Genomic DNA, 26,663 nt, shown 5'->3' with positions numbered 1-26,663 from the left:
GAGCTGGGCCAGATCCTGGGCGGGGCTTAGCTGTGGGCGGGGTTTCCTCGAGTTCCGGAGTCGAGTTGCTGCCTGGGCCGGAGCGGAGATGCAGCCGCCGCCCCGAAAAGTGAGCTTGGCCTGGGGACGGGGATTCCTGGCGGGCTGGGGGAGTGATGCGGCCCAAAGGGGCACCAGACCTGCGGTGGGGGACGAAGAGTAGGAAGGGGTTCAAGGGCCAACCCAGAAGTAACCGAGGAAACAGCCCAGCTCCTCCCTGGCCCCGCCCCCTCACCGCTCCCTGCGCGGAGTGTTTTTCAGGTCCCTGCGCCAGGGGTCTTCATCTTCTTCTTACCCACACAGGTGAAGCCATCCCAGGAGGTGAAGCTTCGCTTCCTGGAGCAGCTGAACATCCTTCAGACCCGGCAGCAGAGAGAGGCGGACCTACTGGAGGATATCAGGTAGCCCTGACCCCCTCCACGTACCCCGACTTTCTCTGTCACACGCTCCGCCTTTTCTCCAACATACTACAGCTGTCGGGGTGGGCGGGGGTGAAGAGCTCTCCAACCTGCCCATTCAAGGCCGTCATCCTAGGCCTCCCTCTCCAGATGCCGGATACGAATTATCCTTCCACGCACCCCAACACACATAAACACACAGGGACCCTCTCTCAAACCCCTTCACTCCACACCGCCCCCTCCACACCCACAATCAAACTCAGGACAGACTCCCCCCTCCCTCTTCCAGACCTGTTGGAAGGCTGGCACACACTACTCAGCTGACCCCCATCAGTCCTCACCTCCAAGCACACAGATGGTTCTCCAGGGGTGGGGAGGATCCTGCTGAGGCTCTGAGCACTGAGATGAGGTTGTCCTTTGCTGCGGCTGCCCGAGGTGATCTCAAGGACTCTGTCTTCAGTCTCAGGCCCTCCTGGTATAGTCACACTCCAGGCCTGGCTCCCCTCTCCCTCCTGCCCAGGCTAAGGAGAGGGTCGAGGGTGGGAGAAAAGGACCAAACAGTAAGACCACCCCATCCCCCTAATCTCCACAGATCCTACAGCAAGCAGAGGGCAGCCATTGAACGGGAGTATGGGCAGGTATGGGACTCCTTTCTCTGGACCTTCCCTTTTGTTCTAGCCTCCTTTACACTACCAGCAATGTGCCTCCACGCATACTCCTGTTCTGGTCAAGAGCAAATGCCTAGCACCAGGCAAATTTGTGTCAAATCCCTGCTGTGGTACTTTTTAGCTGTTTGACCTTGGACAAGTTACTTAACGTTTCTTGGCCTCAATTTCTTTCTCTGTAAAATGGGAATAATAATAACTGTACCTTCACGCAAGGTTGTTGTAAGGACAGAATAAGTTAATGCATGTAAAGCACTTAGCAAAGTGGGTGGCATTATTATACTCTGATCGTATGTTCTCCCAAGTGGGGAGAGTCTTTGAAAGGGAACTGGGTCTGTGATGACTTTCCCACCAGGCACTCCAGAAACTGGCTGGGCCATTTCTGAAGAGGGAAGGACACCGGAGTGGGGAGATGGACAGCAGGTGGGTCCCATGGTGGGGTGGCAGGGAGGCCAGGGAGCCAAGAAGGGATGAGGAGCTCAACCCCAGGAACCTATGAGGAGGGCACGTGAGCGTCAGGTAGAGCTGACACGGCAGCGGGATAGCAGCTGACCCAGCAAGGACACTGGATGGGGGCGGAGGGCATAAGTGATCCTTGTGGCCGAGCTAATGGGCTGATCGATTGATGGGCTCCCAGACGAGGGGGATGGGAAAGCAGTCTGTCTCCCATGGTGTTGGGGGGGGGGCGCATCTCGTGAAGCTTTGGAGTGCTCCCCTCGTCAATGCAGACTTTCTCTGGGGAGAGGCAGGATGGTGTTTGGTGCCTGGCGCTGCCTGCTGGATGCCACCATGGCTGGGGGCCAAGCCCGGCTCCAGGCATCTGACCGATACCGTGACCTGGCAGGAGGCACAGGGCGGAGCGCTAAGGAGCAGGTGCTTAGGAAGGTACGGCTCAGTGGATGGGGTGAAGGAAGGGCTGACTCAGGGATGGAGGTGATCTGGATCAGGACTTGTGTGTCCATGCCCCTAGGGAGCAGAGAACCTCCAGAGGGCGCAGGCCGAGGTGCTGCAGTCTGTCCGGGAGCTGAGCCGAAGTCGAAAGCTGTATGGGCAGCGTGAACGGGTGTGGGCCTTGGCACAGGAGAAGGCGGCTGATGTCCAGGCCAGGTGGGGTCATGGGGAGTTAGGAAGCCTGTGGCGTCGGGGGATGGAGCCAAGGTGCCACGGCTGGGCCTGACCTCCGCTCCTCTCCCTTGCCTGCACAGGCTTAACCGAAGTGACCATGGCCTCTTCCACACTCGGACCAGTCTCCAGAAACTCAGCACCAAGGTTCAGAGGATGTGGGCATGAGTCGGGGCAGGGAGAGGTGGGCAGATTAGTCTAGTGGTTTGGAACCCGGGGGCATAAGTCAGAGAGACTGGGATGAATCCAGGCTACCCTACTTCCTTGGTGCCTGACCTTGGTAAACTTGATCTCTCTGAGCCTCATTTTCTTCATCTATAAAATGGAAATAGTACCTTTGTTTTTCATTCCTTTAATATGCAGTGATTGAGGACTTCTATGTACTTGGCATTGTTTGAAACACTGGGGATATGATGGGGAACACTACCAGCAGAGCTCCTGCCTCCACAGCCTGGTTAGGGGAGACAGATAGTAAATAAACAAAGACTCAGAATAAATGAAAAGAAGGTGATATGATAAAGCATAACAGGGGAGTGTAATTTAGAGGGAAAGCCTCTCTGAACAGGTGGCCTGAGTGTCAAGGAGGAGCCAGCCATGCAGAGATGTAGGGGAAGAACATTCCAGGGAGAGGCAGCGGTGAGTGCAAAGGCTCTGAGGTGGGAATAACTTTGTAGGCTCGAGGAACTGAGGGAAGGCCAGTGTGGCTGGAGCACTGTGAGCAAGGGGACGAGCACTGTGGAAAGACTCAGAGAGGGTGCAGGGGCCAGCTCATGTTGGACCTGGTAGCCCACGGTAAGGAGCAGTTGGGATTTTATCCTAAATGTATGCAGTTGCCACTAGAGGATTTTGAGCAGGAATTGTGAGTATGTAAAATTTTACTATGGTTTGCCAGTTATCTCAGTCATGTGAGAATCCATTCTGGATCTGGCTTGGCCATGGAAGGACCCCAAGGTCCTTGGCCATGGAAGGACCTCCCAGTTGACACCTATGTTCCTCTCCTAGCTGTCTGTCCAGTCGGCCCAGTACTCCCAGCAGCTGAGAGCGGCCCGCAATGAGTACCTGCTCAACTTGGTGGCCACCAATGCCCACCTTGACCACTACTACCAGGAAGAACTGCCGGCTGTGCTCAAGGCCAGTCTCAGCCTAGATACCCCTGCCTCTCAGCAGGGAGGGCATCTCCCTGCTTCCCACCACGATCAGGCTGGGTGGGGCTGGGGACCTAGTCTGCTCAGAGTGGGCAGAAGATACATACCTAGGTTCTGCTTCTGCTTCTAGCTGGCTGCATGACATTGTGCAGAACACTTGCCCCTCTGAACCCCAGTTTCTTCCTCAGGACTAACCCCTGCTCTGCCTACTTTATAAGACTAATGGGGCTCAAGGGAGAGAATGAATGTGAAAATGCTTTTTAAACTGTTAAGTGCTGTGCACACATGAGGGCCTATTATTAGAAGCATAATAATGTCTTATTCCTTCTCAATTTCCCATACCTCATACCCATCACCCATTCAAACCTGGACAGAGAGCCTGCTTGGGGGAAGGGTGGTGTCAGCATCTTGGGGTTCTCTCCAGGCCCTGGTCAGCGAGCTGTTGGAACACCTGAGGGACCCGCTGACTTCACTGAGCCGCACGGAGCTGGAAGCTGCAGAGATGGCTCTGGAGCATGCCCACCGTGGGGGGCAAGCGACCTCCCAGGTAAGCTCCCCAGAGATCCTCTTTACCCTTCTCTCCCAGTACAGCGCCCCCTCCACCACTGCATGTCTGCCCCTTTCCTTCTCACCTTGTCCTCTCTCTACCAAGAAGGCTGGGGACAGGCTTGGAGAGGGAGCCAGTGAGTGGCCGACTTTGATTTTTTCCAACTCCCAGGTAAGCTGGGAGCAGGATCTAGAGCTTTTTCTTCAGGAGCCCGGAGTATTCTCCCCCACCCCAGCTCAGCAGTTTCAGCCAGCAGGGAATGATCAGGTAAGACCTCTCTGCTAGGTGCAGTCAGGCCACTTGGAAAGGGGACTGTGGTGTAGGCCTCTTCCCCATTATCCTTGTCCTGGTTTTAACTTACGGACTATTAAACCATGGAGAGAGGGTTTCAGAACCCCAGTTCACCTCCCTCCCACCAGGACACAAATTAACGCACTTCCTCCCACCCTTCTGTCCCTTCACTGCACTATCTTCTTCATTCTACCTCTGTCCCTCAACCTGGATCCCACTTCTGGGACTCTCTGTGTGTCCACATGAATGCACTCCTGTGTCCACAGTCATAGGTGTGTGCTCCCACCTATTTGTCCCTGACCCTGGAGGTCAGGAGACAGGGAAGAAAAAGAGGAGGGAACTGGAGGGAGGGGGAACGGAGAAGGAGCAGCATCAGGGCATCCTCACAGCTCCCCATTCATTCAGGTGTGTGTCCTGGAGCTGGAGCGGGGCGCAGGAGGTGTGGCCGGGGAGAGTGGCCTGGAGAAAGAAGTTCAACGCTGGACGAGCCGAGCTGCCCGAGACTACAAGATCCAGAACCATGGGCAGCGGGTGAGGTGGGGAGTGCAGGTGTCGGGGGTGGGCAAGAAGAACTGAGAGATGGGGATCCCGGCGTCACTGGGGATGTCATGGGGCTGCAGGCAGGAGGGGAAGGAAGGGTAATTTAAGCCGACAGTGTGGCACAGTAATTTAAGAGCGTAACCTTTGGGACTAGACTCACCTGGGCTCAAATCTTGCTCTGTTGCTTCCTAGTTATGTAACCCTGAGTAAGGGAGTGACTTAAGCTCTCTGGACCGCAGTTTCCTCATCATTAAAGTGGGGCTAATGATAGCACCCACGTCACAGGGAAGATGAGATGACATAATGCATGTGAAACAATTAGGAAACTCCCGGGTTATTAGTAAGTTGTGCCCCATAGTATCTCCACCCACTCCTGTCCTCTGCGTCCCCAACCAGGTGCTGCAGCGGCTGGAGCAGAGGCGGCAGCAGGCTTCAGAGCGGGAGGCTCCAGGCATAGAACAGCGGCTGCAGGAAGTGAGGGAGAGCATCCGGCGGGCACAGGTGAGCCACAGCCCTGGGGTTAGAGCCACTGAGACTGCACCTCCTCCGGCAACACCCTCCTCCACTCCTTTATCTGATGGTGGGGAGACTGGAGGCAGGAGGTAGAGGGTGGACACATCTGGGGAGGAGGCTCCACTCACCTCCCAAGGGCAGGCCCAGCCACAGCCTTGACTGATCCCCTCTTCCCTGTGTCAGGTGAGCCAGGTGAAGGGGGCTGCCCGGCTGGCCCTGCTGCAGGGGGCTGGCCTGGATGTGCAGCACTGGCTGAAGCCAGCCATGACCCAGGCCCAGGATGAGGTAGAGCAGGAGCGACGGCTCAGCGAGGCCCGGCTGTCCCAGAGGGACCTCTCTCCCACGGTGAGCTCCCTCCACTCCCTCCCCATACACACCAGGAGGGTAAAGAGCCCCAGTGGAAAGCAGAGCTTATAAAGTGGGAATCACACTAGTAGCTAACTCAAAGGGTTGTTGTGAGGCTGAAATGAAATCACTTAAGTATGACTCTTGGCACAGTTTGTAACATAGAGAGCTGTCAATGAACTTTTATTATGGAGTATAGGATGGTGGTTATGAAAGGTCCCGAGAGCAGACTATAAGCAGTTTGAGTACCAGCCACTCCACTAACTAGCTGTGTGATCTTGGAAAGTGACTTAGCCTTTCTGAGCCTCAGTTTCCCATTAAGTAAACTGAGGTTGATAGTTTCACAAAATAACACTGGGTTATTAAGAAGTTTAAACAAGACAATGTACATAAGATACTTAGCATTGTGCTTGGCACATATAAGCGCTCAATACTGTAACTCTGTGATTATTGTTAGTGTTATCTTGCTCTGTGGTGGTTCTGCCTGTGACCCAGGGTGAACGGATGGGTGGTACTACCTTGGAGGAGGATCCACAATGTTAAGGGTAGGATGGGGTGGGAGGGAGGCGCAAGAGCGAGGGGATATGGGGATATATGTATACATGTAGCTGATTCACTTTGTCATACGGCAGAAACTAACACAACATTGTAAAGCAATTATACTCCAATAAAGATGTTTAAAAAAAAAAAAAGGTAGAATGGAGGAGTGAGAGATATAGTGGGTGGTACTTGAGACGGGGCCTCACAACGATGCCTGTTCTCTGTCCCCCAGGCTGAGGATGCTGAGCTGTCTGACTTTGAGGAATGTGAGGAGACGGGGGAGCTCTTTGAGGAGCCCGCCCCCCCAGCCCTGGCCACCAGGCCCCTCCCCTGCCCTGTCCATGTGGTGTTTGGCTATCAGGTATGAATGGAGGTGGGGACCGCAGACAGGCAGGGATGGGGAACAGCCAGTCCTGAATCCTTCTTTGTGGGTCCCAGGCAGGACATGAGGACGAGCTGACCATCACAGAGGGCGAGTGGCTGGAGGTCATAGAGGAGGGAGATGCCGACGAATGGGTCAAGGTGGGTATGGACCCGGGGCTCTGCCCTTGGCAAGGGGGCAGTGGGAGGGACTTCTCTGTGGTCCGTAAAGACCCAGCCAGGCAAAGCTGAAAGCCTGAGTGGAGGAGGGCCAGGGCCGTGGACTGCTGAGGCAAGGCTGCTTTCTGTTCACGTTGCTGGGTGAGCAGGCTCGGAACCAGCACGGTGAGGTAGGCTTTGTCCCTGAGCGGTATCTCAACTTCCCGGACCTCTCCTTCCCTGAGAGCAGCCATGACAGCGACAATCCTTCGGGGGCAGAGCCCACAGGTAAGAAAGGGAGAAGAGTTACTGAGTGGTTGTAGCCCTGGTCTGGGGGCACTGCTGCCCGCCTCTTCCCCTCACCATCTCTCCCGGGCTTCCGCAGCGTTCCTGGCCTGCGCCCTGTACAGCTACACGGGACAGAGCGCAGAGGAACTGAGCTTCCCCGAGGGGGCGCTTATCCGCCTGCTGCCCCGGACCCAGGATGGAGTGGATGATGGCTTCTGGAGGGGAGAATTTGGGGGCCATGTTGGGGTCTTCCCCTCCCTGCTGGTGGAGGAGCTACTTGGCCCCCCAGGGCCATCTGAACTCTCAGACCCTGAACAGGTGAGGCTTCCTTTTCCCTGGGTCCCCAGGCACCAATGGGTTGACCCTCCCATGCCAGGGAGGTCCCATATTCGTCTTAATGCCCCCTCCCCCGCATAGTGGCTTGGGACTCCCCATCTCCTTTGGCACAGAGAAAGGGGACACCAAGGCAGTCTTCATTAGAGTTTGGTTGTCCTGCTTTAGAGCTGGATCTTAGTTCAGATTCCTGTTCTGTTACTTTAGGCAGTGATTAGACCTCTCTGAGCTTGTTTCTTCACATGCATGTAAAAGGGGGACAATAATGCCTCTTTCAGGAGGCTAACTATCCTGATTAGAGATAGTGGAAGTAAAGTGCTTAGCACAGTGGCCCATAGGTGCTTTGATATATGGTACCTGTTGTTCTAGCAAGAAGAGCATAGGAGTAGGAGTCAGGAGTTCTAGCCAGGACTTTGTCACTAACTAGCTCTGTGATTTTGGATAGATGGATTAACCTGAGTCTCACCTCTGACATAGGAATCATCAAATCCTTACCTCATGGGGTGGTGGTGAGGACTGAATGAATTAGTGCATGCGAAGTGCTAGCAAAATGCCTGGGACATATTAAGTGTCAATATATATTGGCTGTTGAAATGTGTATCACCTACAAGCCTCACCCAGATACAAGCATTTGGTCACTCTCTGAACTGGGGAGTGACAGGACAGGAACTGAAGATGGGATGGGAGGAAGAGCTGGTGAAACCTTCCCACATGCCGGGAATAACTCTTTGCCCCCTCATCCCCAGATCCTGCCATCCCCTTCCCCTCCCAGCTTCTCCCCTCCTGCACCCACCTCTGCCTTGGATGGGTCGCCTGCACCTGTCCTGCCCGGTGGTGAGTAGAAGGAGCTGGGGCCCTGGGAGGGTAAGAGACAGGAAGAAGGAGGAAGTCTGGAGCTCCTGGGTTACACTCAGCCCCTCTGCCTGCCCTCAGGAACCTCCTCCATCAGGCTCTCTGATGCATGATGGTAGAAGAGCTTGGGCTTTGGAGCTGGGCCCACTGTTCAAACTCTGCTCTATGACATCCTAGTGTGTGATTTAACATGCCTGGGCCTTTACAGAGTGAGGAGGAAGGTCCCTCCCTCACTGAGTTGTGAGAGTTAAAGGGATGTGTCTATAGAGTGCCCAGCGTTGTGCTGGGCACATAGCAAGCATGCAATTAGTAGCTGTTTTCTTATTATTATTATTTTAAAAATCAGCCAGTTTCTCCCACAGTGTTTTCCCAATACACATCCTCTGCCCTTAGTGTTCTTGAATCCTGCAAACACCTGGTTTGCATCATCATTTTCCTCAACCATCTTTTCTTTTTTTTTTTCCTTGTTTTTGTTGTTACCTCATCCATCTTTCCTAAAACCATCTTTTCTAAAAGGTTCTTTCACTTTCTTCACTGCACTCCCCACCCACCGCGACCCTGGAACCCCGTGAGCGTTTTCTGCACCCCGCTTCTCCAGCACCCGTCGTTCACTTTGAATGATTTAGTACTCAGTCACTCATTGTGTCTGTTAGTGTTTCATTATGCAGTTCCTGGCAGCCATTAGGGGTGGGGGCGGTGTGGATCCCTCCTGCCCCCGGGTACCTTTAGCAGGCCCGATTATACAGCAGGTGCTCAGTAAGCGTTGAGGTTGGATGGACTGATGGATATTATGACCCAGGTTAGTGACTATTTGTTAATTCAACAAATATTTACAGAGTGCCACTGTCCTAAGTGCTGGAGATACAGAAGCGAACAAAACAAAGTCGTAAGACTGACTTGTGGTTCTTATTTCCAGACCAAGACCTGGACTGCCCTGGACCCCTGGATGTGATGGCGCCTCGACTCAGGCCGGTAAGGGCCCCGCCCTTGGAGGAGAGTGTTTGGAGAGGGGTCACTCCAACTTGTCCTGTTTTATCTGCAGGACAGAGGGAATGGACAGGGATATCCCCAAGGGAGGCATCTGGTGCACTGACTGTGTGTTCTCTACAGATGCGTCCACCGCCTCCCCCGCCAGCTAAAGCCCCGGATCCTGGCCACCCAGATCCTCTCACCTGAAGCCCGGGGGAATCACTTTCCCCCAGTGATGCTGCTGCCCCTATCTCCGTGCTATCAGAGACCACCCCTCCCCACGGTGATCCAGAGCGACACAGCCAAAAGCTGGAATCTCCCTGATTTCCGTTCTCACCTTCACGGGTAGAAATTTCTTCTCTCCCCATTTCTGGGGCTGGAACCCACTCCTTTTTTGCCATCATCCTCCAGCCATCTCTAAGGGCTGAAACTACTCCTTTGTCTTCTGCTACCACCCCATCTCTAGGGTGGTGAAGTACCCTGAAATCTCTGGGACTGGGATTCATCCCCCAAAGTCTCGAGTGGCTCTGGCTTACTTGTGTCTCCACCCTGGTTCTGTGAATCACCCCACTCCAGACGCCAGAGCCACTGGGGATGGGGGCAGGCCTGTCAGAAGGAGCTGGAGCCAGTATGCGAAGCAGCTGTAATCGTCTGAGCGGATTTATTGACAGTGAATAAAGGGCACAAAGCCCAAGCCAGGGCCTGGGCCTCTTGTGCCAAGAGGGCAGGGGGTCTAAGGTGCTATTGCTTTAAGGGCCCACCAAGGGCAGGGGCCTGCTCCCAGCCGCACGCTCTAGCATATGGAGTGAGGTGATGGGGAAAGCAGGTCAGGCGGCCTGTTGGCAGACAGGGGAAGGGGAAGAGACTGAGGACCAGAGGTGGGACTTCTCCCAAGGTCCCCCAGCCTGAGACCGTGCAGTTCCAGGTGGAAGTAGGGCTGGTCCCTCAGCTGGGGGGCAGTGCTGTCCAGTTGAGAGGAGGGGCTTCATGCCCACCCAACCCCTGGCCCTGCCAGCTGGTAGTCCATCAGCGCAATGAAGGAGAGGAAGGGTAACAGTGTTGCCTCCTCTTCAAGCTGTGTCCCCGCTTTTCCCCAGGGGCTGCAGGACCTTCCCTGTCCCCTGGAGCACAAGCCCACTCCCCACCACCAAACCAAGGAATATGTAGCAAAGGCTAAGCCTGCAGTTTAGTTTGGGGGTTCAGGGAACCAATGGGCTTAGGTAGTTTAAAGTAGGGGGTGGGAGGATGAGATTATCTGACTTGGGGCCCAGGCAGACTCACCTCACACACCCCCTGCCCCCTGTGGTGGGGACACCTGAGAGAGAGAGGAGGGGTCACCAGTGGGAGAACAGGAGGTGGGTCATATCAGTGCCCCCTAGAGTGCCCCCATGTCTTCATACCTGGTGATCTGAGGTGTCCGGTTTGCTTGGCTGTCCATTTGCCTCTTGACTGGCCAGCCCTGGGCTTGGGCCCCTTCCTCCAGCCCCCAGCATCGACTCTGCAGAGGCTCCAGGGCTCCTCTCAAGTGCACGAGGGACTAGGCTGCTGTCCCTGAGTCCTCCATTCCGCACTGGGGGGCTGGCAAGGGCCAGGGGCTGCGGCCTCTCAGGGGGAAGGCTCTCAGTGGCAGGCATCCCTGTCCTGGGCTGCCCTCCCCCAGATGCCTGGCCACCCCCTGGGTCCTGCCCCCCACCAGATCCCCAGCTCCTGTCCGTGGGGGAGCCATCACGATGCTCATGCAGCCCATAGCGCTTCTCAATGTGTGTCACCCGGAACCTGGGAGGGGAGGGAACACTGGGGCTTAGGACCACCACCCAGAGGCTGCTTGGCCCTTCCCTCCGGTCAGGGACATCCTGGGTTTGATAGGCACTTCCCTCTGGCCTAGGGCAGGGGAGACCAGATTGTGGGGCACATTGTGCAGCCTGGCTTCTGCTGTGGCTCACAGGCCACAAAGAAAGAGCCAGGGCCTACCTTTGGAGGCAGGTGCCTGACCGTTGGGGTCCCCACCTCAACCTCCCTTTCCCTGGGGCACTCTATACCCACCTGCCCACAGAGAACACAGTGGTCTCCCCAGGCCGGGGGCGACTCTTTCCTTCCTTGGAGCGTCCCTGACGGACAAGTGGGGGTCTCTTGTTGCGGCTGCAGTGGATGCAGGGGGCTGCAGAGCCCAGGTGCACTGTGTGATGATGGGAGGGGGCTCCGTCCTGCAAGCTGGAGGTGGCATCCACACTGGACGGTAGGGAGGAAAGGACCAGGGGTGACATTCCCAGTTTTCTTCCTGTTCGACTTGCTCCTGTTCTTTCAGCGTGCTCCTTAAACCCCAGATGCCCCACTTGCCCCAGGCCCCACCATTCGTTTCTTGTCTTTATCTAATAAACTCAATACGAAGATAGTAGTGACCATGTGTTCTCCCTCCTGGGGCTAAAAAGCGGGCAATGCTTAATGCAGAGGAGTGGCATAAGGGGTGAAGGTTAGGCTTGATGATATCCAGAGGAGAGATGTGGTTTGAAGGACTCAGGATTTCTACAAAACGTCCTTCTTCCTGTATGTTAACCAGCCTTACTCTCCCTTGTCAACCCGAACATGCAAGGAGACTGGGAGAGGAACGTGCAGGAGGAGAGGGTACTCTCCAAGGCAAGCTCAATCGTGCTGGCCCTTGTTCTCAGCTCACCTGGACAGGTGCATTGTCCCTTCTCCTTCACTGTCCCCCAGCATCTCCTTCAAGGCCTCAGCATTGGCTGAGGGCAGAAGGAAAAGAGGGGGTCAGTGGAGGCAAAGGCCGGGGCAAAGGAAAGTTGAGGAGGTGGGGAACAAGGGGCCAGCATGCACCCACCTTCATTTTGGATGATGCACTGAACAATCCTCTCTACTGTGTCCTCATTCATGTCATCGTCCTCAGCTGAAGGATGAAAGAGGTCGGTAAGGAAGCAGCAAATGAGTCAGCTTTGGGGGTACATTACCTGGTGGCTTCTGTGGCTTCTTGCTCAAGACCTACCCCTTTAGCAAATTGCCATCGTGCTGTACATTAGCATTCCAAGGGCCAGGGCAGAAAAGATGGGGAAATCAATAGGAGTCCAAGACTCATCAGTGGGCCCTTCCCACCCATGCTGCCTACTCTAGCCCTGCTTTCGGGGTGGTGGCAACCCAATTGCTTTTGCAGAGTCAAGAAAGCATTACTAGACCTCCTGAAAACTTGGTCGGGATTTGGCCTGGGTCTGTTGACCAGGAAGAGGTGTGGGGAGAAGGGTCAGGGAGAAAGGCGACTGAGCCAGGTTCTAGGCTGTTCACTCACGGGGCTGGAGCTGGGTGTCGTCAGGCTCCGAGCCCCTCGAGGTGCGGCAGCGGTAGCCTTTCTTCTTGAGCACGTGGCAGATCATGAAGCCTACCAGGCCCATGAGGAAGAAGACCAGCACAAGCAGGAAGAGCATGTACAGCCCATGTTGGGGCGGCTCCAGGTCAGGCTGTGGTTCCGACATGAGGCCCTGGGGGGCGAGCGCGGGCCAGGGCGCCTCCTGGGGTTAGGAGGCTGCAGCTAGAGATGGGGGGAGGGATAGGAATGCCTTCTTCAGGATCCGAGACAGGCAAGCCTTTAAGGTCTGGCCCCACCCCCCTACCCAACCAGGGAGCTGTCCGTGCCAGGGGTGCTGGTCCGGGCCAGGGGTGCCAGACGGCAGCTGTGCAAGCTGTCTTCCACGACCCTGGTCCGCTTCCCCGACGCCCAGAACGTTCCCCTTTCCAGCTTGTCCTGAGCTTCCGTCCCTCCCAAGGACACTGCAGAGCGAGATGGGATGGAATTCTCAGGCGGCCTGCACAAGGATCGTGCCTGAGTCAGCGTCCACACCTCCTCTGCGTTGGCCTGAGCCAGGCCTCCACAGCCCCCTCCCCTTCCTGTACTCTCGCGTACACACCCCCTCCCGCCTTTCTGTTCCTCCCATCCTGACCACCTGGCCCACTGGTACCGGTGGTTTAGCTCTGGCTCCGGCTCCGGCTCGGGTTCCGGTTCCAGGGGCGTCCTAGTCCGGCTCAGGGCCCCCGACGCCCTCCCGGCGCTCATCCCTTGCTTTCTTCCCCTCCCCCCTTCGCCGCCTCAAGGGCTCCGGGCTGCGGCCGCAGATACCCTTGCCGCGGCAGGCGGGGGGAGGGAAGGATGGAGAGGGATGCGGGCTGGTTGGGACCGGGGAGAGGCTCCGGACAACTCCAGCCCTGGGAAGGGAAGGAGAAGGGGGACGCCGCCGCCGCCGCCCTGGGTTCCCAAAAGCCTTCGACCGGCGCCGGCCCGGGACCAGGGGGCGGAGCGCAGGTGTGCCGGGCGGAGAGCGAGAGCCTTGCGCGCTTGTGAGCGCAAGTGTGATGCGCGCGTGACTGCGCCGCTCCCCCCCTTCCCCGACCCCGCGTCGGGGGAGTGTGCGGTGCCGAGTCTGGGTCCGGTGAGGAGGACAGGCAGTCAGGCGAGAGTGCTCTCTACTGGTCTATCGGGCACAGCTGGCTTGGCTTCTGCCCTCAGATGCCCCGGCCGGATGTGTAGCAGGGAATCTTCCCAGCGGGCCGGAGGGAGCCGGCTTTCTGCACCCGAAAGGAACAGCGTGGCCGGTTCTCCGGAGCCTCCTAGAGAGGTGACATGGCCTGCGCCCCGTTTTGGAGAGGTAGCTGGACGGGATGGCTCGGCTTCCCGAGGATTTGACCCCCGCCCGGAAGGAAATGGCCCTATCATACTATTACCGACGCTACAGTCCTCCGGCCAACGCCAGACGCTCACGCCCCAGAACCTAGAAGGGCGTAGCAAGGCGAGGGCGGAACTCCGCAGGGGGCGTGGCCTGGGCGTGGTCTAAGGGAGGCCGGCTTGGGTCTCCCAGTTCCGCAGAGGCAGGCTGCGTGCTTACGCAGCACGCAGGACCGGGGGTGGGGCAGGCGGCCAGGCTGGCGGCGGAGGCGCTGGGCCTGGTCCCGCCGGCACCATGGCCAAGACTGTGGCCTATTTCTACGACCCCGACGTGGGCAACTTCCACTACGGTGAGGGAACAAGGTTGTAGGCGAGGGATTTCGGGACGCGGAGGTTTCGAGGTCGGGGCTACAACTCCAGGAATGCGTACTGACGAACTCTCTTCTCTCACCCCCAGGGGCTGGTCACCCTATGAAGCCCCATCGCTTGGCATTGACCCATAGTCTGGTCCTGCACTACGGTCTCTATAAGAAGATGATCGTGAGTCTCGCGGCTTCTGCTGGGGATTGAGGTTGGGGAGGAGCTGCGGCCCTAGGGATGGGTAGGCTGCACTGAATGCACCAAGAGCGACCCACCCCTAGAGTGTGTGTGGGGGGGGTAGAAGGAACCAGGAGCACCCCCATATGCAGAGTGTTGGTGGGTGCATCCACTGACTTAATGAGAGATACTTTTTCACCTTAGGTCGGCCACCTTTTGACCTCAAGTGGACCAACTCTTGGCCTAGGGTTAGGGTGGAGTGGGGCTGGTTTGAAGACACAAAATTTTTCCCTCCCCAGCATCTTAGGGCAGTTCTGTGGCCTCAAAGAAGAGAAGGCGGCTGGCTCACTGTATCTGGATGTGAGGTTTACCCTCATTCCCATACCTTCTCTGCCACCTCTCTCCACCTCCAAGCTAGAGCTCCAGGGAGGACTTTGCAGCCCTCTGTGTAAATGTGTATGTGTGTGTAGGACAGAAGGAGATGTCCTGGGTATTCCCTTTTCAACCTAGAATACCACTCGCCCCCCCCCCCCCACACACACATAGTTATACTTAATTACTACCTATCCCTCCATCTCCTGGATATACACATGCTGTCTCTTCCTGGCCTGGAATTTATAGCAGTGATATGTGATTATAACATATTGCTCGGCCCTGATGCATTGCAAGGGGAATTAGTCAACTGTATGAATGAGTGTCCACTGCTTGTGCTGAGGCACAGACAAGTTAATTGGTCGTAGAAAAGACTGAGGTGATGTTAGTGCATGAATCCCTGACTCTCTTGAAATTGTTTGCCAGGATGTGCCTTTGAGCATTTTCTGGGGAGAGAAAAACTTTTTGCTCTTGTCCAATTTCTAAAGAAGTGTGTGAACCACTCAAAAGATAATAAATCTCTGGCTTATTAGCACCTGGGCATCTTGGGTTTTAATTAGAAGGTTGTCGTGTGTCCCATATTATTTGATTCCAAAATTAAGAAGAACTCAGAGGAGAGAGTGGACAGAATCAGAGCCCAGGGGAGATGAGTATGAAGAGAATCAGGAATAGGAGATCCAAGGAACAGGGCAGGTGGAAGGGGGTTAAGGTTTGAGAAGGTAGGAAAGGCTGGGCTGGAGGTGGGATGGAAAAGGCAAGCCCAGTGGTCTTTAGGGGGCTTGCTCTAATAAACCACCAAGCTAATCAGAGTCTCTCTTCACTGACATTTGTCTCATAGAATAACAAGGATTGGGGGGCGAGGGGACTGCTGTGTGTAGTTTTGGACAGTCCCCAAGTCTGGGCTCAGTGTGGGCAGTCTCAGCCCAGTGAGTGGGACTGACCCTGCCTGGGTTCACCTTGTGTTTCCATCCGAGGTCTTCAAGCCATACCAGGCCTCCCAGCATGACATGTGCCGCTTCCACTCTGAGGACTACATCGACTTCCTGCAGAGAGTCAGCCCCACCAATATGCAAGGCTTCACCAAGAGCCTTAATGCCTTCAACGTGGGCGATGACTGGTGAGGGGAGGACTGGGACCTTTGATGCCAGACACCTTGTTGCCAGGCATTTCAATGAGAGTACTTGAGTGAGGTCTTGTGGCAGCAGTGGGAAGATATGATGGAGGGGGGATACTTGTCAATGAATCATCATTTACTCGTTTATTCAACAAATATTTATTGGTCATTGGCTCTAGGCCAGGCCCTGCGCTAAATGCTAGGGACGCAATGATCAACAACAACAAAACAATTTTAATATTGCACTTGTGCTAAGGCCTCTGAAGGAGACGTATATGACAGACTATGAGAGTGTATACATGGGAGAATTCTGTAGCCTGGGCAGGGGCTGGTCAGTGGAGGCTTCCTAGAGGAAATAATAAAGATTGAGCTGAGATCTAAAGAAAGTAGGAGGTAATTAGAGGAAAGGTAGTTGGGAGGATGGAGGGTGAGGGGAAGAATGTCTTGGGCAGTAGGGACAACAAGGGTCTGTGGTAGGACAGAGTGAGACTTATTTGAGGAACAGAAAAAAGGCCACCCACAGAATCTGAGAGTGATCTGAATCGAGGCTAAAGAGATAGGTAGGGCCTTTGAAAAGTAAACAGCCCTATTATGAATTGGGGTTTTTAACCTCTTGAGTAGGGGGAAGTCATCAAAGGGTTTTAAAAAGCAAGAGAGTGATTAGACACTACCACATTTACGTTGAACTTATATCATAAGAAGTAGACTCAGAGTTAGGCCCTGTGGGAAGAAGGTGGACAACAAAGATAAGCCATGATCCTTGCTTCCATTCTAGTCTACATCCACAAAAATATAGTGACCACAACAGCTGCCATCTGCACAATTCATTTCTAAACTTTTTGTTAGGGAAAATTTCAAACATTTCTGAAACTACGGTGAACCCGCATGTATCTATCACTGAGCTACAACACTTAGAGCAAATGGCTAATCTTACTTCGTCTATATCCTCCCATGTTAGATTATTCTAAAGCAAATTCCAGATGTCACACCCTTTTATCCACAAATACTTTACTATATATCTCCAAATGATACTCTTTAAAAAAAAGTGAACAATATCATCACACCTGAAAAATTAACAGTAATTCCTTCATATCATCAAATATGCAATCAGTACTTAAATTTCTCCAGTCGTCTCAAATTTTTTCCTTTTTGCAGTTAAATTACTTTAATTAAGATTTAAACAAGGTCCACATATTATATTTGGTTGCTACGTCTCTTAAGACTTTTAACCTATAATGTTTCCTTCTCTCCTTTGAATTTATTTTTTGAAGAAACGTGGTTGTTGATCCTATAGTTTCCTACAACAGCTACAGTTTATTGAGTACTTATTCTGCTGTGCCAAGGATTACTGGTATATCCACCTAATTCTCACACCACCCGTGAGATGTACTAGTCCTTTTCCTGATGGTAGGCATAAGTACATAAACTGAAATTTGAGGAGATTTTGGTAACTTAACCTGAGTCACATAACTGGTCAGTGGAGGTGGCAGGATTCAGATCCAGAGCCTAGGTTTTTAAACACTACATTAATCCGTTTCCCTGAAAGATCCTACCAATAGAAGCAGCCTGGGCTGGAGGATAGAGGCCAACTCCTCAGGCTGGCCCTGAGCACCTTCCCAACCTTATCCCCACACCCCTGCTGCACAGGGTATCTTCCTGGAGTGCCCTTTGTTCCCCATTCAGCCTCACCAAGGCCTTCTCAGCCTTCACACCACCATGAAGCTTCATGCCATGGAGCCTTTCTTGAGCACACCAGTCGCAGTGGTCTGTCCTGCACACGCTGCCCTGCCCATTGGATTTTTCAGTTACATGCTGTCTTGGGAGGTTCTTGTTTTTTGTGTTATTGCTGCTGCTATTTCTGAGTTCACTTTATAGATCTGGGAACGCAGAGTCAGCCCTCAGGCCACAGCTGGGGCCGTAAATGCTCTTTGTGCAGCTAGGGAATACTACCACTGGGCTTCCCTACTTCCCATCCAGTGCCTCGCACAAGGCTCGGTACATGGTTTGGTCTAAAATATTTGTCAAATAAATTTGCAGATAACCCAGGTATGTAGGAGGGGCAGGGGGGTTATTGAAGCATGGAGATCAGAGGGCTTTGGGGTAGGGAGAGAGGTGTAGGAAGGGAGTGGACAAAGGTAAAAGGGCTCCAACTTGCTCTTCTTCCTGCAGCCCAGTGTTTCCCGGGCTCTTTGAGTTCTGCTCCCGTTACACAGGTGCATCTCTGCAAGGAGCAACCCAGCTGAACAACAAGGTGACCATAGCCCCGAGTCCTATTTCCCCCTTCCTGTGGGTCCCTGAATCCAAGGCCTTAACCCTGATCCTGAGCTCCCAGCTTTGGCGGTGGGCAGGAGAAGGACTGTGAGTTGGGTGTTTGTCTTTCAGATCTGTGATATTGCCATTAACTGGGCTGGTGGTCTGCACCATGCCAAGAAGTTTGAGGTGAGTGAGGAGGAGATAGGGGAGACAACAGCTACTGTAGGGTAGGAGGTCAGGATGACACTAGGGGGCAGCTGGGTGGAGGAGTCGTTCCTCTCTGTAAGACCACTCTCTTACCATAGGCTTCTGGCTTCTGCTATGTCAATGACATTGTGATTGGCATCCTGGAGCTGCTCAAGTAAGTAGCCTGGGAGGAGATGGCGGGACTTAAGAGGCTCTTGGCTGAGGAGGTCTGAGACTGCCCTGGCCCTGACCCTGACCTCCACCCCACACTAGCTTTTCCCAAGTTCTTGATGCTTTTCTCAGGCTGCCTCTTCCTGTGCTCTGCTGCAGATTCCCCGCTGCCTGCTCACATTTCAGCCTTCTCTGCACATCCCTCTCCTGTCCCTGCCTCCAGGCTGGAGCCCCAGGGTTGCCCTTAGGGAACTGGTGGTATTAGGTTTCAGGTGACTTGGGCCAATGTAGACTCTTCATAATTCCAGACCTTGTGTTTGGGAGGAGCGGGTTGGGGGGTTTTCCTCCTGGGGTTCACCTCTGCCTCAGACCCTGGCTTTGCCCTCACCCCAGGTACCACCCTCGGGTGCTCTACATTGATATTGACATCCACCACGGTGACGGGGTTCAGGAAGCCTTCTACCTCACGGACCGGGTCATGACAGTGTCCTTCCACAAATACGGAAACTACTTCTTCCCTGGCACAGGTATGGGAATAAGAACGTCTGTCCCCTTCATACTCTTCAGCTCTTACCATGACTTTCTCCTCCTCAGCCTCAGGTCTCAGCTCAGATGGCCCCCTCCTTGGAGAAGCCTTTCCTGATCACCCCGTTACTCTGTCACATCACTCTGCTTAGTTTTTTCAGAGCACTCACTGCTGTTTGAATTTATTGTGGTGTTTTGTTTTGTTTACTGCCTCCCCCCTTATCATGCCTACCTCCCAAGAACATAAGCTTGGTGGAATTTCAATCATTTCGTTAGTTCTCTTTACTGCTGTATCCCCAGTGCCTCGCTCCCAGCTTGGCTCATGGTAGGCCCTCCAAAAGTATCTGTTGAATGAATGCAAGCTGCAGGGGACTTAGTGGTTCGAGGGAGTGAGTGGCGGGCGCACATAGATGGAGTGAGAGGCCCTCGGAGTACAGTTGGGGTTGAAGCGGCTGGGTTGTAGATACCTCCCGGGTACCGCTGCCACTCCCACCCCCCACTTCCCTACAGGTGACATGTATGAAGTTGGAGCAGAGAGTGGCCGCTACTACTGCCTCAATGTGCCCCTGCGGGATGGCATTGATGACCAGAGTATGTACTGAAGTCTTCTCCCCGCTCACTAGGCTCCTGCTCTCTCTCCTTGAGTTAACTTCTTCTGCCTGATGTTGTCTACTGTTGGGCCAGGTGTCCTTAAGGATGAATGGCCTTCAGAGGGACCGTGAATTCCCCGGAAATTGTATGCAACATATTGTATGTGCATTTTTCTGGGAAAAGGGTCATTAGCTTCCATCAGTCACTCCAGAAGTTCATCAGACCCCACCTAGAAGTTTAGAACCAATGGTTGCCCCTTTGGGTTGCCCCATTCCTGGGGCAACATCTAGAAGCGTATACTTTGGCTTTTGGTAACTTTTGCCACGCGTTCCTGGGCTCCACGCTCTCTGAACCCCCTTTTTCCTTTTGTTCCCTGTCTCCCCATCCCCTTGGGGTGCCAGGTGCCCATCTTTGGCCCTCTCCCAGGTTACAAGCACCTTTTCCAGCCAGTTATCAACCAGGTGGTGGACTTCTACCAACCCACGTGCATTGTGCTCCAGGTAATACTGTCAGTGCCTCCTCAGGCACTGGGCTTGAGGGAAGAGAGCAGGAAAGAGGAGAGTCCCTAGGCTGGTGGGGGAAGGGAAGTGAAGGACATCTGTGACATTCTGAGTAGTTATCTCACTGTAGCCACCTTGGGTTTTGATTTTTGCAGTGTGGAGCTGACTCTCTGGGCTGTGATCGATTGGGCTGCTTCAACCTCAGCATTCGAGGACATGGGTGAGGCCTGCCCTCCTTCCACTCCCCCAGGTTTTCCCATGGCCTTGGGCCTCAATACATGGAATGGGAGTAGTTGGGGAATGGACCTCACCTCCTTTTGTGACTCAAAAATAGCTACATGTTGTACTTTGAACCAGAAATGTCACCTTGAACAGTGTTCCCCAGTTGGTCATTCATTCACAGTAGGTTTTTGTTAAGCACCTATTATGTTCCAGGCATTGTACTAGGAGATGGGGATGCAGTGGGGGAACTCCCATGGAGTTTACAGTTTAGCCTAGGAAACAGACAAAAAATAAGTAAGCAAACAAGACAGGTAGATAGTTATAAATTCTGTGAAGGAAAAAGATAGAAAGCTAAGACACAGGATAACAATGGAGAACCTACTTTAGATAGCACGATTTGGGAAGAATTTCCCAAAATTCTGAGCTGAGACCTGGAGGCTAAAAGGAGCGAGCCATAAAAGGAGCAGAGGGAGGTCTATCCCAAGCAGTGAGAAGGACCCATGCAGAGGCTCTGAGACAGGGCAGAGCTGGTATAGTGGAGGAGATGAAGTAAAACCAACAAGGTAGGGACAGGGAGAGCAGGCTGCAGGTGGTTTGAGGTGAGGTCTGAGAAGTCGGCAGTGGTGGGGTTGTGCAGAGCCTTTAGACCCTGGTAAGGAGTCTGGATTATATTTCAGATGTGATGGGAAACTTTAGACAGGTTTTAAACAGGGAAGTGATATGATCCGGCTTATATTTTAAAGTGACTGCTCTGAGTGCTGAATGGAGAAAGGTTTGGGGTGGCGGGGGGGCGGTACACAGGAGTGGAAGTGGGAAGACCAGTTAGGAAGCTATTGGTATTGTGTAGGCAGGATGCCAAGTTGGAGGAGGTGGTTGATGGAGAGAAGCAGATGATTTGAGTTATATTTTGGTGGCTGAACTGACAGCACTTGCTGGTGCCTTGGTGAGAACAGTTGATTAACAGGTCGGGTGCCAGGGTGGGTGCTGAGCAGGACAGAGGTAGGAGTGCGCCCTATTTTAAAGTTTTTATTGAGACACAACATGTGGATAATACAGTGCGCAAATCTCAGGGATATAACTTAGTGATTTTCACTGCCTAGATCAAGATAGAGAACATTTCTAGTTTCCTTGTGCACCTTTCCAGGCAATATCTAGAAGCATATACTTTGGCTTTTGGTCACTTCTGCCACCTGTTCCTCTGGTTCCTTTTAACAGGGAGTGCGTTGAATATGTCAAGAGCTTCAATATCCCTCTGCTAGTGCTAGGTGGTGGTGGCTATACTGTCCGGAATGTTGCCCGCTGTTGGTGAGCACGCCCCCATTTTTCCTCCTCCCCCTTGTCCAGTGTGAGCTAGGGGCTCCCTGAGAGATGGCCAGGTGGGCCCTTCAGCCCACTTGTTCAGCCCGCCCCCCTCTGCTGGTTTGTTTCAGGACGTATGAGACATCGCTGCTAGTAGAAGAGGCCATTAGTGAGGAGCTTCCCTACAGTGGTAAGGACCACCCCATGATGCCCCCAGAACAGGAAGGCCATTTTCACAAGACCCCAAAATGGCCTGGTTTGAAAGCAGGTGGAAAGTTTGACTTTCTCAGAGCTCTGCAGACTAAACCCCTGGACCCAGGTCAGGGAAAAGGTTGGGCAGCTATTACGTAGGGGTTTCGGATGGAAAGGAAAGGGAGTGGCAAGTCTTGGGACCTGCCTGCCTCTATCTGAGCCATAACGTCTCCTCCTAATCTCCTTTTCCCCCAAGAATACTTTGAGTACTTTGCCCCGGACTTCACGCTCCATCCAGACGTCAGCACCCGCATCGAGAATCAGAACTCACGCCAGGTCAGCAGCTCGGAGAAGCTGAGCACCAGGGCGGGGAGCCCAGGAGAGGTCCAGGATGTGGGAAGTCAGAGAAACCAGGGAAGAAAAGAAGTTCTCAGCCATCACTGTCACTGTTCTCAGCTAGGAGGCAGCCCAGGTTAAGGCAGAAGCAGTCAGGGTTGGGAGGAGGGACAGTTAACAGCTGGGAGACTCAAACTAAGATGCGAGGTGGGATTGAAACTAGGACAGTAGGGGCAAAAGGCAGTTAGAAGCATAGATGCCCTGGGAATCACTGGGAGCTGCTCACTGTCTATTCCTCATCCCCAACCAGTATCTGGACCAGATCCGCCAGACAATCTTTGAAAACCTGAAGATGCTGAACCATGCACCTAGTGTCCAGATTCACGATGTGCCGGCAGACCTCCTAACCTATGACAGGACTGATGAGGCTGACGCAGAGGAGAGGGGTCCCGAGGAGAACTACAGCAGGTCTGGGGCAGGGACTTGAGAGCAAGGGATTCCCACAAGCTTTTTGGGGAGGTTAAGAGGGAAAAAGTACATTAGAGGGCATTAGCCTAATTGTCCTTGGCTTACCTCCTTTGGTATGTGGCAATCCCACACTTTTCTGCCCTGCTTCTAATGACGTAAGTAACATATGTTTGTTGTAAAAATTTTAAACAGCACCAAAATATGTTCAGTTTGCTTTTACACGATCCCAGACCCGTTTCACAAAGTATCCAATGTTAATAGTTTGACTTCTATCTTTTCAGATTTTTTCTGTAGATTACAACTGTACTATTTAACATTCACATATAAACACAAGGGCACACATACACTCATTTTCAGAGTTGTGCAGTCTTTTTTTTTTTAATACAAATTGGATTACTCTATACATGTTCTACAATTTCCAACTTTTTTTTTAACATAACAGTGTATCTTTTCATGCCAATATATATAAAAATCTGCTTCATTATTTTATTAGCTGTATAATATTCCATTGTGTGGATGTAGCATAATTTAACCAAGTGCCATTGACAGGCATTTACATTATTTCCCATTTTATCCATATTACAAAGAGTATGGAAGTGAATCCCCGTCCATATACATCTTTGCATGCTTGTTTGAGTGGGTGAGATTCCTGGAATTGTTGTTGCTAGGTCAAAGGCTGTGTGCACTAAAATTTTTTTATTTGTTGCCAAATTGCCTTCCATAAAGTCTGTAACAGTTTATATTCTTGGCAGCATTTTACTCACTCCTTCCAGATTCTAAGCTGGACAGGTCACTGCCCATGTACTGCTCTTGAAAGGCCCTTAGATTTCTTTCCTCTGTTAATTTTCTCAGTTGTATTATGTATGTGTGTGTGTTTTTATGTCTTTACCTTTCTGAGATACATATTAAAATATTTACAGATGCACTGAATAGGGGAAAAAAAAGACTAGAATAGACTTTTTAAAAAACTCCAAACCAGGCTTTTCTGAAAAATGAAGGGGAAAAACAGCAGAACCCAGAAGTGCAGAAACAGATGCACTTAATAGAGAACAGATTTCCTTACGTGACTGGGGGATAACCACAGCTGGACGCTTGTAGGACACCTGATCCTGCTCCCATGCACTGTTAGATGTTTGATCTGGCTCTGCTGCAGAGTCTGATGGGCTTCTCAGTCCCTTCCAGAATCTTCTGTCTTTCTTAGAGTTCAGGCTTTCAGATCTCTCCTCTGGACCTGGGCTCTACTGCTTAGACCCTTGGGACCACTCCAACCCTTCTTCTCCATGAGTAACCCCTTATTTTCTCTCTTGGTTGAGGAAGTATCTGAACATCTGGCCTCAGGGATCCTTTTTGACCCCTCATCTCCTTCTCAACTTCTCCAGGTCTCTGGGGCTTGACTTTTAGAAATTGATTTTCTTAAAAATCTGTTTTTAAGTTCTTCCTTTTGGCAAAGTTTGTTTTATTTTTATCTGTAGTTCCAGGCTGGTATCTGGGCCTAGTTTCTGCATTATACAGCCTGCTCTCAAGAGCCAGCAGAAGCCTCAGGCCTCTTCCTGTCCTAAGCCCTACCATCAGACCACCCACTGAACTCCTTTTCTTTGATGCCTATAGCTCCAGCTTGCATATCATTTGCAGAGTAGTAATAAGTTTTACCACTTTTTGTGGGTTTGCTAAGCAGCAGACTGTTACTGAGTGCTTTATATTAAAACATACATGATACAATGTCATCCTGTCATCAGTCTCTTGCCATCAGACAACCCTAAGAGGCGCTATTCTTAAATTACCAGAAGAGGAATCTAAGGCTCAGAGAGGCTAAATAACTTTCTGAAAGTCCCACAGCTAGCTAAATATCAGGGCTGAGATTCAAACTCGAGTCTCTGACTCCTCACCTTTAACCCTTGTGCACTTAGAGGTAACTGAGACATTGCTTTCCAGGCAGAGGGGCCTTTCCTGACTTTGTTCCCTGGCTTCTCTTTGATGACTTTCTTCCTTCTTTCTCAGTTATCAGCCGTGGGCAGGATAATTCAGTTATACATATTCTCCCAGAGAATAGTTTTCCAAAAAGAAAGAGAGCAGTATTGAGTGCTTACGGGATCTTGTGTTGCTTTCACATCCCTTTGCTCACTACAGGTTTATAGTATATCACTCGTCTGCTAAAAATGCTCCTTTCCATTGCACTTAGAAGAAAATCCAAATTTCTGACGGTGGCTTTAAGAGGCCCTGCATGCCTTAAAGGCCCTTACCTATGTCCCTGGTCTCATCTCTAATGACCATCGTCTGTGCACACTTCCCCTAGCCATCTTGACCTCCTTTTCTCACTGGAATACATCAGTCTCCGTCCACCTTATAACTTCTGTACTTGGTTTTCTTGCAGCTTGGAATGGTCTTCCTGTTGTCTTTGCCTGTCCAGCTTCTTCTCAGACTTCAGGTCTTACCTTGTTAGAACAGCCTCTCCTGATAAACCTATCTGAAATTTTACCTGTTTCCTCCCATCACGCTCAGTCACATCCCTTTATTTCATTTTATTCGTAGTGCGTTCCACCATCTGAAATTACCATATTTATGTTTTTACTTTGTTAGTTATTGTCAGTCTCATTTATTCGGTGAGTTTTTTGAGGATGGGCGGAAATTTTGTCTGATTGATTCTCTACTGCTAAGGCTTATGACAGTGTCTGGCACAGAGCAGTCTGTCAGTAAATGTTTATTGACTATATGAATGCATGAATGCATAGCAGTCAGTCTCTACCAGCAGAAGGAGAGGAGTGGTTCCCTGACAATGGGGGCCTGAGAAATGGCTCCAGAGAGGGTACCTATGTGGGAGAAGATTGGAACTTGGAGAGTGGGAACCTGACCTCTCTTTCTCTCTTTCCTTACTTTGTAGGCCAGAGGCACCCAATGAATTCTATGATGGAGACCATGACAATGACAAGGAAAGCGACGTGGAGATTTAAGAGTGGCTGGGCTTGCTGTGTCCCCAGATATTCCTTTTTACCTCTTGGTTGGGTGGGAGGGAAAAGGTGTGGCTCTTCCACCCCTGGTCAGGTTACTCTCAGGGCTTTTACCAACGCTGGGGGAGGGTTTGGAGACCACATCTTGTTCTGGAACCAACTATCCCCTCTCTTCTCCCTCCCAAGGTCTGAGAATGGTACCTATTAGGGATTGGATGGGGAAAAGGATAGCCATCTCTAGGACATCTTGGGCGGTGAGCCCTAGAGGCCAGTCCCAGCCCTTCTGGCTCACTTATTCCTTCCCTACTTCCCTGTAACCCAGAGGCTTTAGGGGTGAGGGGGTAGACAGGAGTAAGGTTGCCTTTGACTTCCTCCTGGGTTCTCCTAATGCAGGCCTTGTTTCCAGTGCAGGTGAAGAGTAAGGGATTTTAGGGGGCTCTGGCTCCCTAACACCTTAACCCAGATGATGGGAAGTGCAGTTTTGAGATCGGGGAGGATGTGAAAATGTCCTGTTCTAACTTCTGGCTTTATGTCCATTTTACCACCCTTTTTATTCAATAAACCAAGTTGGTATTTTTTGTACCTTTTGCCTTTCTGGGAATATTCTTAATTCTTGCTAGCTGCCTGTGTATGAAGAGAGAGGAAATGGGGTGATGATGTATATAATAAAAATCATAGTTAACATTCATTCAGCACTCACCTTACATTAGGACCTGTATATATGTATTCTACATGGATTGTCTTACTCATATATAGGGAGTTAAGAGAGCATATTAGTTAAGAGTTAGACAAACCTGAGCAGATTACTAGCTTAAGAGAGGGAGTAGAAGATGACTTCAGGTTTTTGAACCTGGGTGTTGGGATTGGTGATGCTAGTTGGTGAGGATACACTGAGATAAAATGGTGACTGACATAAGCAGTTGCTCCTTATCTTCATTGTCTATGTGAAGAATGATGCTAGATATTGTAGTAGCCACAAACATGGACTCTTCCCCAGTAGGGAGTAAGATAAATGCTATAGTAGATGTAGACAGTGGTACAAGAAAGAAGAGTAATGCCTGGATCACTCTTTCCATGCTCTGATCCTGTCGTTTCTCAACACTAGCATAGAAAGTAAGTAGCTTTTGAACTGTTTGGGACAAATTGATTTCGAAGTGTGGGCTGGATAACTCTGTGCAACTGTCCA

At 52.0% G+C, this 26,663-nt stretch overlaps 3 protein-coding genes across 8 annotated transcripts; 2 read left to right on the top strand and 1 right to left on the bottom strand.

Moving 5' to 3' along the window:
• FCHSD1 (FCH and double SH3 domains 1) lies at positions 1–11,498 on the top strand. Of its 5 annotated transcripts, none has more exons than XM_033853326.2 (20): positions 1–109; positions 343–440; positions 1,030–1,075; positions 1,458–1,525; positions 1,831–1,987; positions 2,073–2,209; positions 2,308–2,371; positions 3,227–3,355; positions 3,794–3,916; positions 4,025–4,183; positions 4,613–4,738; positions 5,144–5,248; positions 5,444–5,605; positions 6,378–6,506; positions 6,584–6,667; positions 6,835–6,952; positions 7,050–7,270; positions 8,032–8,119; positions 9,054–9,109; positions 9,248–11,498. In XM_033853326.2, the coding sequence occupies exons 1-20, from the start codon at positions 89–91 to the stop codon at positions 9,311–9,313; spliced, it is 2,157 nt and encodes a 718-aa protein (XP_033709217.1). In that variant the 5' UTR covers positions 1–88; the 3' UTR covers positions 9,314–11,498. The 5 variants fall into 5 exon arrangements, with proteins under 5 accessions (XP_033709217.1, XP_033709222.1, XP_033709219.1 ...); XM_033853331.2 differs by having other exon boundaries at positions 2–109; positions 1,852–1,987; positions 4,088–4,183; XM_033853328.2 differs by having other exon boundaries at positions 2–109; positions 1,852–1,987.
• RELL2 (RELT like 2) lies at positions 9,751–13,749 on the bottom strand. Its single transcript, XM_019924593.3, has 7 exons — positions 13,066–13,749; positions 12,399–12,912; positions 11,940–12,005; positions 11,778–11,844; positions 11,150–11,335; positions 10,507–10,882; positions 9,751–9,942 (listed from the first exon to the last, which is right to left on the bottom strand). Exons 2-7 carry the CDS (start codon positions 12,580–12,582, stop codon positions 9,934–9,936), a joined length of 888 nt encoding a protein of 295 aa, XP_019780152.2. The 5' UTR covers positions 12,583–12,912; positions 13,066–13,749; the 3' UTR covers positions 9,751–9,933.
• A 169-nt stretch (positions 13,750–13,918) lies between these two features.
• Positions 13,919–26,059, top strand: HDAC3 (histone deacetylase 3). Of its 2 annotated transcripts, XM_004313536.4 has the most exons (15): positions 13,919–14,116; positions 14,224–14,306; positions 15,650–15,792; positions 17,959–18,040; positions 18,172–18,228; positions 18,348–18,403; positions 18,793–18,926; positions 19,435–19,515; positions 19,942–20,015; positions 20,171–20,235; positions 21,453–21,542; positions 21,668–21,726; positions 21,985–22,064; positions 22,375–22,532; positions 25,411–26,059. In XM_004313536.4, exons 1-15 carry the CDS (start codon positions 14,062–14,064, stop codon positions 25,478–25,480), a joined length of 1,287 nt encoding a protein of 428 aa, XP_004313584.1. In that variant the 5' UTR covers positions 13,919–14,061; the 3' UTR covers positions 25,481–26,059. The 2 variants fall into 2 exon arrangements, with proteins under 2 accessions (XP_004313584.1, XP_019780151.1); XM_019924592.2 differs by lacking the exon at positions 21,453–21,542.
• The last annotated feature ends 604 nt before the right edge of the window (positions 26,060–26,663 follow it).

This window comes from Tursiops truncatus, chromosome 3 (assembly GCF_011762595.2).
Source record: "Tursiops truncatus isolate mTurTru1 chromosome 3, mTurTru1.mat.Y, whole genome shotgun sequence".
Taxonomy (NCBI): Eukaryota; Metazoa; Chordata; class Mammalia; order Artiodactyla; family Delphinidae; genus Tursiops; species Tursiops truncatus.
This window is presented reverse-complemented; position numbering and strand designations above follow the sequence as displayed.